Source organism: Gymnogyps californianus, chromosome 1 (genome assembly GCF_018139145.2).
Source record: "Gymnogyps californianus isolate 813 chromosome 1, ASM1813914v2, whole genome shotgun sequence".
Lineage (NCBI taxonomy): Eukaryota > Metazoa > Chordata > Aves > Accipitriformes > Cathartidae > Gymnogyps > Gymnogyps californianus.
The window spans coordinates 142885455-142900533 of NC_059471.1; the positions used below are offsets into that span (position 1 = coordinate 142885455).

Genomic DNA, 15079 nt, shown 5'->3' on the forward strand with positions numbered 1-15079 from the left:
GTGCATGTTTTACACTCAAATAGAGGAGATTTAGAAATTTTTTTTTTAATCAGCAGAAGTGCTTTTAAAGCTTCATGTTTACAAACTAAAACTGAAAACTTCCTAAGCCAATGCAAATCTTATTTTGGGTATCTACAAAGGGATCCTAGTAAATGTAATTCTGCATGAAAACAGTGCCATTAGTTCTGTACTTTAACATAATCTTCTAATCCAATATGCTTGTTAAAAAGCTAAAGCTATTTAAGGCTTTTAGTTTATAAACCAGCCCAATTTAGTTTCAAGCTGCCCTTCAGTTTTACCTCAGTTGAATAGCTGCTACATGTATTTATGACTTAAGTAATAAATGTCAAGCTGTCTTTAAACACAGAATTCATGATATTGAAAACAAGTTTCTCTTCTGAGAAATCATGGGGAAGTGGAGAAAACATTACGTTGTCAGCTTCTGAATGTAATCCACTGACATTCTCATTTACACATCAGAGAAAGGAACGCAGAGCTTGAACCAAGTCAAAGTGACTTTTTTATCTTCAAGGAAAAACCCACAACTGTCACATCCCCTCTGTACCAAAATGTTTTGATCCAAAAATCAAAGCCCAGTGGACTGCTTTTTGTTTATTCTTACTGCTCCTCTGTATTAGTAAACAGTTCCAGTGGTTCATTTGCAAGATGAATAACTACCTGTATAGAAGTGATTGTTAGTTTTCCATGAGAAAATGAAGATTTTTTCTTTTGCTATATAGTAACATGAATAAAAGCACTAAATATTGGCCTGCCTGCCTTAAAGCATAAAAGTAAGCTGAGTAAATGGCAAAATAATGTCTCTTCTTACATGTTACTAACAAGGCTCACTTCAGATTCAGTACCTTGCTTTAATCATGAAGACATCCATATTTTCAGTCAACTTTATTGATAAAATAAGTTTACTGTACAGTACACAATTCTAGCCATAAATTCTTTTCAAGCCATCTGCATTACAAAAATAACAGGTATGCAATGAAAAATAGTCACTCCACACACTGTGAAGGTTCTTTAAAATCCTAAAGTGATCAGGTCGGGGGAATGACAGGGGAAACGTATCAAACGTGAAGACTAGGAGTAGATAAATTAAGTCACATTTTTTAATTTACAAAAATAAACACTAATCAAGCATTATTTCATAATAGAGCAACCTTAAAGAACTGCCACAGACTAACAACCCTTCTCTGCTATACAACTCTGGAGATTGTATTTGAAAGACAAACCAATGAAACTGCATTCAGCATTAAATGGATATAAATGCCTCTGATACCAGTCAATGGCTGAAAAGACACTTCTGAAAAGAATAACTTAATCAACTGAACCCAAAATTTCTCCTAAGTTTGCAACAACAAAACACTCCATTAAAAAAAGATGTTGCTTCTGATAAGTCACCAGCTTGCAAGCTACAGTAGAAATGCAAAATCTAAATTATAGAAGCATTAGCAAGGTTTTACAGATAATAATAGCAGACAAGTGTACTTTGTGCTTGAGCTAAAATGTTCCCCAAAAAATTCCCCCCAGATGTTTAGCAAGTTTGGAAATGGTTAAAACTTTTTTCCCCATGCACATGAATGTCTCAATATATTCTTAAACTCTTAAACTTAGAAACAAGCTAAGATGCTAAGATGCTCTGGAAAGAGAAGTAGCAGTTTCCACTTATAAAAAAATGTTGTGAAAATTTGGAGCGCTTGATATAACTGTCCTTTCAACTGCATTTCCTAGCATATGTATTAGTTGAAAACAAGCATTTATTGTCTCTGCTAAACACTCCTTTCCTACCACTTCACTTTTTTTCTCTTAAAAGCCCTACAGGAAGGGGGGCAGCAACTGACAGCAACAGAACGAAAATATTAAGCTCCCTATAAACTAGTTCACTGGGCACTGAAAGTTCCCCCTTAGACCTGTGGTGCATTTACCTTGAGCCCAGGGAAGCTGTACGAGTCAAAGGAAGCTGTATTTAAAACTGACACAGAAGTGCTTGATGCTTAATTCTTTTTGCATTGTTGTAACTGAAAATCAAATTTGATTAAGTAATTGATTTTAGAATAGGAGTTCAACTCATTTTGCTAGGTGAGTTATTAAACAGCCAAAATATTTAACTGTGGGTGGCATTTGTAGATCTACAGTTTTCTGCGGTTGAAAGCTTTCACTCTGCTTCTTTTGAGTATGCTTTCAAGTAAAGAATATGTTAACATGCTGGACAAAAAGTGATGATACACATCAATACTAGGAATGTTCTTGCTGCCTTGACCACAAAGTGGTAGTCTGATAACAAAAGCCAAATATGAATTATTTTGGCACCTCTTTACTACAAGCCTGTCTTGTGTAGCACTTCTATTGTATCCGCATATGATACGAGCTGTGCTTTGATCTAGGAAAGCCCATTTCTTGTCATTTCTGCAAGTATTTCGGGATTAAAAGCAAGCGGTCTATTTGTCAGTATAGCATATTGAAACTCTTCCTAGTGCAAACGTAACATGTACCGGAAACTTACCTAAAAACCTGCTTGATGACTAGTACTTAAGAAAGAAAAACTAAGAGTATTGATTGCAGGCATGCAGGCTGCCAACTTTGCCACAGAGCTTCTCCCTCCTTCCCCCAACTACCTTGCTGCTGCTGCTGTTTGGGTGCTTTCAAATTGCCATTTCCCAGTTAGGAAGTTTGGACAGGCAATCAGGGAAGAAATAGATGGGACTAATGTGATGGTTTAGCTATAGAGAGCGAGCCTGGTTTTCTCTCATAAAAGTGAAAGCTAAGGCAGAATTATACTATGCTACCTGTGTTCCAGAAAGCAATCAAGTGGGAGCAGCTCTTTTCATGTTTTGAAAATACAATTAAGTATACATATTTTAAAGAATCTTGTTCAATTTAAAAAAATAAATATTGAACAACTGCAAAAGCATTGCTTATGTTTAAACAATTGGCCTTATATTTGGACAGCATACCCTGTGGCTAAATAACAGAAATCCTTAAGTTCTGTGCTGCCTATGTACCCTTTCCATTAAACAGGTTTGCTGCAAAATGAGAATTTATTAAAAACTTACTAAAAGGAAAAAAAGTAATGTGGATCATGCACAAAGCACATTCATAAGTTACTACTTTTTAGCCAGAGATCAGACTTTAAATCTTACCTTTATTATGTAATAGGTGCACTGAAACTTTGTATGAGCAATAATTTATATAAATTATGTGAAATCTTGTCTTTTTATCTGTAAAATGACTTCATATAAAAATAATTCCCAATTCAGTAAGTGCATTAATCCATTTCCTACTGAAGTTAGATCTATGGCAATTAATCTGTCACTAAGGTTTTTGTAGGATACCAATTTTAATTTATTTTACCCAGTATAAAAGCCACTAAACTGGAGTTTAAGATGCATTAGCTTGCTGGTGCCCTATTCAGTAACAAGTGCTTGACAAGTGACCCCTGATACTCCGTTTGTAAAGTGTGCAACTGAAGCTTGTTGATTTCCATAGTCTTTAGCTTTTCCTCAGGCTCAAATCACTGCTTGTTACTAATCCTGACAGAGATGTGCTCTCTGATGCATCTTCTTTCTTGAGGTTCAGAAATGATTCTCTAGTTATTTGAAGAATTTCTCTCAAGCCTTTGTTTTCTTGCTATAACCGGAGAAAGAAAAAGGCATTTACTAGAACTCCAGAAAGAAGTCAAGATAACTACATTAATAACCTCCCCTCTAATCCAAAAATATGTATAAGGCTTAAAATACCGATTTGCAGTCAGGTAGTGCTATGTTATCTTCTAAAATTAAGAAAATCAGGTTTCTGACCCTCTTGTGCTCTTGAATGGGCATTAAGCATCAAAAAAAAAGCTCAAAACACAAGGTGGGTAAGAAAAGGGTAAGTTCAAATACTGTATTTCAAAAAAATCTCCCGTTCTTTCCACGCACCCTGTCCCATAATGAACTGCTTTGCTAGCACTTAAAGAACAATAGTGTTGATCCTCCAATGCTAAGCAACTGAGGATGCCCCTAAAGGCACAGAATTATTATTAAAAAATAATAATATTTAAAAGCCAAAGGTGTGGGTATTATTTGCATCCTAGTGTCTTATTCATTAGGATGAATCTGTATTATTTTCTAGCTTTTCTGCTACACAGAGACTTAAAATAGGAAAGCTTAAGCCAGTATGTAAATACAAATCATTGATTTCGGGTGAAGTATCACCTACGCAAGATTTGACAGTCAGCTGTAGTGTGGAAAATAGTACTTACAGTCCTCCCAACAAGGAAAGTGTAACAAAATAGCAGTGTGACTGGTACAGTAACTCACAAGAGATACAGTAACTCAGTATAAATAATTGTGGTAACATTTACTCCCTTGCTATTTGTGCCATTGCTGTTTTGATTTCGTACTTACCTCAAGCTGAATGATACGTTCCTGCTCTTTACAGCCATGCTTTTCATCAATTTCAATGGCTTTTCTCATTACTGCTGCCATTTCTGTAATTTGGTCCACATGCACTTGCAGCTCCTAAGACATAAAAATAAAATAATGACAGCTCTAGTAATATATTTTCTGCATTACTAAAAATAAACAAAGCATTAGATGTGCATTTTGACTGCTCTGCCACTTAATAAAAAAGTGAACACAGGCCTATATCTGAGAAAACAAGTTTTCTATAACTTTACAGCATGAGCAGCCACTGTGGTCCTGTTTATTTAAATAAATCTGGTTTGCCACACAGTGATCCCTTTTATTAGCATTTTATATATGCTTAAATGACACTGTCTTCCATAGCTTCCACATCTTCCAAACGGCTACCAGTTAGCCATGTGCTTGCTCTAACAAGGCCTTTCTGTGTTGCAGGAACTGATGTATATCATTTTGGATATGCAGAAAGACTAAACTCGCTTAAGAGCAGCAGGGTATGCAACATTCTCTCCATTTGTTTGAAACCTGATCTCAAGTCCGGTACAGCCAGTATCAGCTGGGAGGAGTGGTCATCCTTACTATGTCATATATTAGGAAATGCAAATCTGTCCTCTGCTCTTTTTTAGATACTTCCACTTGAATCCACTTCCAATTCCAGCTTATCTGGGATCTGGACTTTGGAGGTCCTCATCCTTGCAGAACTGTAAGAAAAACTTTTGTGTCCTGACTGACCTCTTTGTGTCTGTGCATTAATGCTAGTAGGGTACTTTCTTATTATAAATAAATACCTACCACATCTCACTGAAAGATTCAAGGAGGGAAAAAAGAGCAGTAGTTTGGTTTGCTCTTGTCCTGTTACACTACCAGGAGTAGGAGGATAGGAGCCATTAACATAGGCAGAACAGCCTTTGCAAGGAAGCTAGATTTTAGATAATCTGCACTGTCTGCAGAGAAGTGATCTCTTATCTGGACCTTGTTGGTTCAGGTGATGGTTTATTTTCTCGCTGGCCAACCTACCAGCAGGAAATGCTTAAAGAGTCACTATTTCTTTTCCCTGCAGATCTAGATAAAGAGCCTATGCCTTTGGCATTGGTTGCTGTTCAGCTAAGCCAAATACTTTAATGGTATTTCCAGAAGCTTTTATTTTTCATTATCTTTTCCTCAACTTGTCTTTTATTCCAACTCTACTGTCATGCCAGCCTACCCATGTCTGACCTGACCTTTGGACAAAATTCACAACAGTTACTAACTAATATCAGGAAAAGCAGAACAGTAGGACTGAAATGAAGAACAGTATAGACTAAAGTTAAATCCCACCTTTTAAATTATGAGTTTGACTGGAAGTCCATACATCTAGCAGATGATCAGCTTGCCTTTAAACTACCAGAAACAATTAAACTACTATAAAGAACTGCCTCACTTGGAATCATAAACTTTATCTGACCAAAACAAATATACTTTACTAAAATTTAGTAAAAATTTACTTTTACTTTCTACCCTTTCCTCTCTGCTATTCCAATTGCCAAAGCTATAGTTTAGCTGTTTACTCATTAAATGCCCACTCACAGTGGTAGGGGGGTAGGGGTAGAACTTGCTGTAAATCTTTATTTTCTTCTCAGTTTCCAGTGAAGGTGATTACCTGAAACATTTTTTCAATGAAAAACTAAATTTAGCTTGAAAGGAAGCTGTGATCAGTGGTAAAAGAATGAGTTGGCAAGAATGTACCCTTGAGAAGGACTGGGAAGGAGTTAGTGGTTTTTAGATATACTTCTGTCCTCCCTACTTCCTATTGTGCCAGCTTACGTGGCGTCTTGATCAATATGATTTAGGGTGTGTTCCAAGGTCACTAACGTTGGATCAGATGCTAACACAGAACTGTAAGGTCCTACTCTGGAAGGCAGATGTGTAAAACTTAGATGCTGTAATACCAAAGAATGCAATGAAAGTGTTTCTTCACGAAGATAGCCTCAAACATCTATGAATATTCTTTGTATCTCGCTCCTTTTTGTTAGCCATGCATTGTGGTTTTTTTTTTTTCTCTGAAGAGAAAAAAGCGCCACATACTTTTAGGCCTTGTTTCAGCTAAGCAAGTTCAAACAGCACACTTAGGGTCATTACTACCAACAGACACTTTTCTCTTGCATACAACACCATTAAAAGAAATTGTTTTTCTATTTAAAGGAGGTGCTTGTAGATCTGCAGAAATCAATGATTTTGTAGCAATCTTTTGTAAATAGGCACTAAAGTTAATAACTGGCACTTGAGAAAACAGTGATTACTGGTAACAGTGAGATTAACTCCTTAGGTATGATGGATTTTTTTAGTTAACAAGAGAGAAGTATTTAAAACTGCTTCAAGGTTGTTCAATCTTACTGAATGTGAAGGCTGATCAGAAGAATAAATAATCAAATTCTAGAAATCCTAAGTGTCAGGTTAAGGGTGATAAAGCCTCTTCATCGGGCATTCTTGTGGGATCAAATTTAACCAAAATGTTGAAGCCTAAATCTTCTGTTTAAATAATATTGTTTGGTTTGGTTTTTTTTTTTTTACCCCAAGCTTTTAATCCATAGAAGTGTTCCTAAATGAAATTTCAAAGTCCATTTCAGGACACATATAATTTTTCCATCTTGTCTTGGTACTCCTGAGGCTAGAAGACATGTTGTACTACATGCTAAGGTAACTTCTTTTGAAAAGGATATATACCTGTCATTTTTTAGGAGTTTGTTAAAGATATGGTTCTAATCCAGTAAACTTTTTCATACCAATCTAAGTGGTCCCATTGATTTCAATGGCACTAACTACATACACATGACTTTGTAAGGAGACAAAGCATCAAATTCTTAAACTTTGTCTTCCCAGTATGCGGACCCTAACTCTGCTTTGCAGACTTAGTTCATGGAGGTCAAAGATTATGAAACACTTAGAACTAACATTTGACTACACAGTTACACTGCTCTCTGATTACGTTTCATTTAAAATGTAATATAATACTTTTAGAAAGCTCCTGTTTAGGTCTGTTAGTGACCTAGAATAATGAATTTTCCTGAAAATACATTAAAAAAGCCTAAACTATATATTAATGCTATAAAAAGATATTAATCTTATATGAAGCTGCTGAATACTGATATATACCTCACTCATGATAGTTTACAAAAATGTTGCTTGATGGCACTTTGCTTTTCTGGTTTTCAAAAGCCATAAGATGAAGCACACCTAATACCAGCAACTTGTACCACCCTTCAAGCGTCTCAGGCTGCCCTGGATTCTACTTTGCAATCCTGATCAGTACTGAAACAAGAACCAAGGGTTGAAGCAGGAAAGAGGAGAATGTTCCATTATTCAATATTCAAAAGGGTGTCTAAAATATTTTTTAAATTTATGGTATTTAGGGGGAAAAATATTTGAATATTGAATTTAAAAAGCTTACTCCTCCTACTCTCCCTAGTAAGCAAAGGTTTACTAGTTATTTGTTGGAGTCACAAGCACAAGTTAAAGCCATCTAAATGTCTAAATATTACCGAGATCTGTGGGCATCTGGAAGTATAACAGGGCAGTTGCCTTAAAGACCAAAGCAAAACAAAGGTAAATAAGTAGATACAGTAATGAAATGCTACTTGTTAAAAGCTTAAATAAATGAGAAGCTAGTAAGGTTGACTTACTTGACTGATCAAGTTTCCTGTTCGTGTTTCATGGACTGGATTATAAAAATTAGGACTTGTTAGTACAATGATATAAAAACTGAGACAAAGTAAGCTTTGAACTGATCCACTACAAACTAACTTAAGTGTTAACTAAAAAAAAACAAAGGCAAAAAATGTTATTACCTTGGAATGTTGCTCTTTTAACTTCATTATTATACTTGGATCATCCTTTTTGCTCGCCATAAGCAACCTAAACATCTGTTCTCTGTACTTGCTCATTATGAGTTCCAAAGCAGACTGATGTTCTTCAAGAGATGTGCGTAGTTCTACCAACATAAATTTAAATTCAGTTAAAAAGTTTAACAGAACAACTGAAATAAAATGCAAAAGTACTTCAGCTTGAGAAAACAGAAATAAGCCCTTAATTGAGCGTCCCGTCTCCTTGCAACATAAAATCTACATAGGCTCTGCGAATGTCTTCAGTGATGACTGCCCTGGAAAAATTCTTGTTCAGTCAGAAACAGAAGGTCTTTTGTTAATGACTTCATATTCAGTTCCTTTAGCTGACATAAGCCATCTTGAGTGTAGCTGACAAGCTTTACTCTAGCCACTATAAGCAACACTGTACAAAAGCTATAAAGAAGTTTACAGATCTGTTTTAATCTGCAGCTTGGTAAAATAAAGAGTTAAAAAATGCTTGTGTTCAAAATATACTAAGTCAAAGGACAAATAACTGCTGAGACAAGATAAGATTCATACAAATCGAGATCATTGAATCCTTTGCTGAATATAACTGCTAGAATACCTAAGGTATTCCAGGAGGAACAGTATATTCCTAGTGTACAGAATTCCAGAAGGAATTATACTACTGCACTTACAGTACAACTTGTCCTGACTGCTCCTAAATTAGTTGTTTTTAGCAGTGGGAAAACACATTTCCAAATAGATACCTATATTGCAGGATTTAGTTCTATTTATCTCACTTGTGCTGAACATTAGATAAGGACTGAAAAAGTAATTTTCCACAACTCTCTCTTTTTGTTAATCGCAGTCCCAGTGGCTGGACATTAGGACTCTTTATTAGATTGCATTATGATCAGTTAAACTGACAAATAGAGATTAGAATAAAAAAATTTATTCTACAACAATTTTTTGAGAATAGATCAATGGTAAAAGTCTCACTGATTCCAGTGGTGCAGGCTGGAACTTGAAAAGGATAGAATATTCACATTTTACCTTTATTTTCCTGTTGCAATTCCCTAATCTGTCTGTTTTCTTGTTGGATACCCATCACTAATGTAGACCGAGGGCGATGTCTTGCTACTTCATTGAGCTCTTGAATTTCTTCTTGGTACTAGTTATTAAAAAAAACACACAACCACAACATATTTGAGTAACTGAAGGCAAGCATTACCTCAGGAAGTCACAAAGGACGAGTTCTACTGTCAGTCAAAGTCTGTAACCAGCAAGATAATGCTTGTTTTTAAATAATAATATCAAACACACACACTTCTGAAGGTGTTGCTAACATACTGCCCTTTAGAGACACAAAAGTATGACCTTGTTTTTAAACAAGTTTCATACCTCAGATGTGTATAGTGGGCATTATTTAACCTTCAATAATGCAGGTCAAACTCACCATCAAGTAATTTAAAACTGATATACCTATAGTAAAGAAAAACTATGAGGTATTAACCTCTAGATATTTACTGTGGCTTCCCAATACCTTAAACCACAAGGCTGTATGGGTACAAGTCACATGGACCTGAATGAATGGATCCTGCCTCTCAACAAATGGGTAAATTTAATGCTCTTGATTTGAATTTATGAAGCCTCTGCATGACTAGTTTTACAGGGATGAAGCACATGCAGGGTTTTATTATTTTACAGGCCCATTAACACATCCTGTGTTCTATTAAAATTACAGGATGAACTCCCATATGGAAAGTCAGTAGACACCTTTGTTTTTCCAGAAGTTCTCTAGTGAAAGTCACACTCAATCTAACAACATGCCTTGAATAGCTTAACATCAGAATGGAAATGACCACAAAAAAGCCTAAGAGGCTACTTTGAAACAAAAGGAGACAGTGAAAAGATAAAGTATTCTGAACAGAAGAAAGCATGACAGGGCCTCTGTATGATTAAATGTGCATGTTGAAATTAATAAAACAAGTAGTATTTCACAGAAGAGCAAAACACAAGACACCACACAATGGTTCGTAAGACACCAACCCCATTTCTACCAGTGTTCTTCAAATAAATGCTAGTTTGCAATATTTAAGCTAGAGTAATAGAGAAAACTTCTTCACAGGATCAAACTAAATATATATACAACCTATTTTTAGATCATAGTCACACCTATAATGAAAATACTTAGTATGGTATTAAAGGAATAACCAAATAACATACTGATTCTACATTGTACAGTAGCACACAAAAATTATTTTAAATTATGTGTTTCCAAGTTGTTCTTTTAATGGAGTAAACAAAGTTGGAAAACAAACCTGTTTCATTGCTTCAACCCGCTTGTTAAGAGCTGTAGTCTGTTCAATAAGAGCTTCTGCTGCGTTGTCATGTTCCCTTAGCCGTTCCACCAGTGCTTTCGCATCTGCTAAGGCTTTTTCAATTGTGCAACTCATTTCTAAAAATTAGAAATGCATTATTTTCACAACACCACCTGCTTGCTATACAGAGAACGGCTATCTATGTGATATATATATATAATTTTTTTTTTTTTAGTCTAAGGCAGCTGAATACAAGCTTTCCCTCAGAAACATCCAGACATTTTGTTGTCTTTTAGGAGTAGGAAAAATTTATATATCTGAAGAATACCCTAAAGTCTGCCTTTCTTTTTCCTTCTTTTTAATTGCTGTTGAGACCATATATCAGAGCAAGGAAATGAAAGTAAACTTTGTGTTGTGAGGAGAGTATCAGTATACTAAGTGCAAAAGGAGGACTATTGAACATATGGAAACTGAGCGGTGCATGTCCTTCTGTAAGTAGCAGAGAAAAAAAAAGAGTATTACATTAACTATTTCATTTTTCAATACTACCTTTTTTTTTTCTAATGTGTCCTCCTACCAGTCAGATATACTTCAAGATATTTAAGAAGTATAAATCCCGCACAAAAGAGAATGCCAAAGGACTACAATGGGCTGGAAGATTTTGATGAATTACATCAGCAGAGAATGAACAGCTCAAACTGACAGAGCAGAGAAAATTATTCAGGGAAAATTCAGAAAACTAAAGGCTTGTGTTTTCTTCACATCTATAAATGAACACATCACTGCATGGAATGAAACTGTAAAATTTTCAACAGTATAAAGAAAGACAGCAACTTAGCTAAGAGCCGACTGCATAGTTAAAATACCAGCCTTCTAATTGCAGTAGTTGTTAGCAGAAATTACCTATTGCTAGAATTGCTAAACTTGCAAAATGCTTGTACATACTAGCATTTCCAAAATACTGGCCTTTACATTGAATTTTTTCATACTCATGCTTGATGGATTAAGTTTCAAGACTGAGACTTTCAGCCTAAGTTCTTATTTTCTTTTAAGAAACCTTGCACTTTGTCTGCTGAAAAGGAAATCTACTTAAACTCCTTGAACAGTTCTTCAGCAATCAGACAGCAATGACAGCTTTATTAGAGTTATGGGCCTTATTGATATAAGGCTTAATATTTGTTTCAGGAAACTTTCTAAGGTACTGAAAGAATCAACTAAATCCATTTCTTAGCCAGGCTGTTTGCTAAAGGAGAGATTTTTGTAAGCATAAAAGGTTGGTGAGCCTTTCCTGAGCTACAGGAAAAAAAATTTGCTCCAAGTTGATTTTCTAACTTTCTTAGGCACCTTTACAGATCATAGCCTAGGATCTTTAAGCCAAGCTTAAAGAAATCCTCACATTTTCCTCAGCTGACCTTTTCCCACTGTCCCAGGTAAGTAGTAGAAGTAAGGATATTTCAAACACCAGAAATTCCACTATTCCCCTCAAAAGATTTAGAAACATAGCAGGAATATCCTGCCCTCATACATTAAGGTGGGGGAAAACTAAGCAAGACAGTAGCAGAGTTTGGAATGTTCTCTCTGAAGAGCTCTCATGCACCCAGAAGGTCCTACAAGGTCTAACCTCTCAAAAGCATTTTAATTTGGTAATTTCATTAGCTGCTCCCTCTGCTCTGAGGAGCACTACAAAAGCATATAGTTTACTTTTTCTGTGTAGAAGGGTCTTTCAGGGACCTTACCATCACAGAAAGGTTGAGACTTGTTTACTGATAAAGGAGCTCCAGGAAGAGAGCTTCGTGTATGCACAGAGCACAACTGTTTTAACCTGTGTTTTCTGTGATTCATGTGTTATCGAAAGCATCAGCATTTTGGCACGTACAAGTCTCCTATAGACATTCATAATGTTAATTCCTTCCTGTTTATCAACCAGAGTTTTCATTTTAATTTCCATATGATGTATATATGTATTTAAGGTATCAAGTCAAGTTCTTCAGCAGACTGGTGTGTTATCACAGGTAGTTAATTTACTCACTCTGGTTTAGCAGTTTGAGCTCTTTTTAATATTATGTAGAAAGGAATCATACTGCATTGTTTTTAAGGATCTGCTTTTCTTGCTCCTCATTTCTCCTTCCAATTCTGGTCTCAGATTCTCACTGGACTACAAAAATATCACAGACAAAAGATGACCTTCCACACTAGCTGGCTAAACTGTCACAGAAATTGATTTAATCAGCTCCATATTTAAGGAGAATTTGAAGAGCAGTCTTTAACTCAATTCATGGGTCATGAATTCTCTCGCCAGTATAAACAAAGCCTCTCAGGCCTCTCCATGAGCTTGGAATACATTTGGCATTCAGACTACAGTGCAGTTAACACCTCCGATAATTTGTATGCCTCAATATAGATTTTTAAACACAGTACATATTCACCCTCCCATGCACTTTCTCATTTTGACCCAATCCAACCACACAAGATAACAAGAAACTCGTCTGTAGCAAAGCCACCGGCATTCTTTTTCACACCGAATGAGTTGGGGAAGACACGTGTGCGCCTTGTGTAGAATGCAGGCGCCCAAATTCAGCAGTGCCTATCCACCCTCACAGCACAGCAGCTTCAGCAGGCCAGAGGCCATCTCCTGTTTTCAGGCAGGATTTGTACCTCAAAAAGGAGAATCATTATTTGTATTATGGTAATTCATAGCGGCTCCAAATCTTGACTAGGATTCCTTTGGGCAAGACACTGGCCCTAATCCTTGGAATTTAAAATACTCCCTAGTTGCTCATCTGGCTGCCTATGAAAAACAAAACTTCTGTCTTATCCTAAAATAGATCTAAATCTGTGAGTTAACCTGGACATTTAGGGAAAAAAACCCAACCAATTAATCAAATATATTTGATTCAAATCAATTCTTATTGTATATTAATTTTTTTATGAGCATGAGGACTACAGTAGCTAAACTTCTGATTCCTAACCTCCACCCTACAGGAGATGCCCAGTTGCAAATGTATTTGTTAGTCTGCAATCTTACCAACAGGGTCAACAGGTAGCAAGAGCAACAACTCAAACAACATAGCAATACTGCTACTACATATTCATTTCCTGTCACTTCCTGCTATTTACTAATTGCTTTCATTATCAAATTTGGCTGCCCTTAAAAAAAAAAATCAACACCAAAGAATAAAGATTTTTGCACAACTATAGCCTTCCTCTAGTTTTCTGTCTCTTCTTTCTTTTATATCCTTACTGAAAACTACCTTTTCCCATAGCTTAATGCTTCGGTTTTTTCCTCTCCACAGTTACCGGTTTTGCAACGCTGAACCACGCTGCAGTTTCTAAGAGTTTCAGGCTGGGTGCAAACGTCCATTAGCACCGTCCGTGCAAAAGGAGAGTCCCACAGGCTGAGCAGGCGCCACCACCGCTTCCAGCACCAGCACAAAACAAACAATGAGCCTCCCACAGCAAACAGGCCCAGCCCGTCAACGATGCCACCGCTGCAGCCCAGTTACACACAGAGCAGACCTGCGGTTTCCCCGCCGCTCGCCGGCCGCGGGAAGGGAGGGGAGCACGGGGCGGCGGCAGCTCGCTCTCAGGGAGTGTCGCCTCCTCCGCCCCCCCCCCCGCACTCGCCGCCCCCGCGAGAACGGATGCTGAGGCACGCCAGTCAGGACTGTCGCGACGCCGGCACCTGCCGTGACACGGTGGGCACGTGAGGGCCGACAAAGGCTCCCTCGCCAAAGCCGAGCGGCAGGACTCGCCCCGGCCCACCCCAGCCAGCAGTACTGGGGGGGGGGGGGGGAGCTCCTCCTCCCTTGCACCCCTCGTGACGTCACGGCCCAGGGGCTGCCCGCGCGCCCCAACGTGAGTCCGTTGGGCTCCCAACCGCCTGGCAGCAACGGCACCGGCACCCGCACCCCCTTCCCTCCTCTCCCCTCCCCCCACCGGCAAACGCCGGGCTGCCCGCAAACGCCCCTTCCCCGCCTCGCGCCACTCACTCATGACCGGCGGCTCCGGCAGCGCCCGGCGCCGGGGGTGAAGCCCCGACCGGCCCGCCCCGCTGTCAAATGGCGGCGGGCCGCAGGGGGAAGCGGAGGAGGGGCGAGGGAGGCGCGTCCCCGCCAGTGGGCGGGGCGGGGCGGCGTGAGGCGAGGGCGGCCGCGCTACCTCCCAGCGGCACTGGGCGAGCGCCCGCCGCTCTCGCGAGAGGACACCTTGCCGCCGCTCCCCGCCCGGCCGCTGCTCCCCGCTCTCGCGAGAGACCCCTCTCCGGCTCCCGTCCCTTCCCCTCGCCTCCCTATTGGCTACCGCCGATATAAGAGGCCGACCCCTCCGCCGCCCGCCCCCGTAGGGGGCTCTTTGGCGTCTCGCGAGATCGCTGGCCTCGGGCTCCTCCTCCTCCGCGCCGTGCGGGAAGTGGCGCGCGGGCGGGCGGTGTCTGGCGGCAGGGCGGGGCGGCCCGCGCCCAGGCGGAGGGCCGAGCGGTGGGGCCGGGGCCGGGCATGGGGGGCGAGTGAGCCCAGCCAGCCGCCGG

General features: G+C 39.0%; 1 protein-coding gene across 2 annotated transcripts; it reads right to left on the bottom strand.

Annotated features, from left to right (window-relative positions):
- Window positions 1-899: 899 nt before the first annotated feature.
- FGFR1OP2 (FGFR1 oncogene partner 2) lies at window positions 900-14587 on the bottom strand. Of its 2 annotated transcripts, none has more exons than XM_050914179.1 (6): window positions 14544-14587; window positions 10555-10691; window positions 9287-9404; window positions 8234-8376; window positions 4395-4508; window positions 900-3636 (listed from the first exon to the last, which is right to left on the bottom strand). In XM_050914179.1, exons 1-6 carry the CDS (start codon window positions 14545-14547, stop codon window positions 3499-3501), a joined length of 654 nt encoding a protein of 217 aa, XP_050770136.1. In that variant the 5' UTR covers window positions 14548-14587; the 3' UTR covers window positions 900-3498. The 2 variants fall into 2 exon arrangements, with proteins under 2 accessions (XP_050770136.1, XP_050770129.1); XM_050914172.1 differs by lacking the exon at window positions 14544-14587 and adding an exon at window positions 13806-13871.
- Between the last annotated feature and the right edge of the window lie 492 nt (window positions 14588-15079).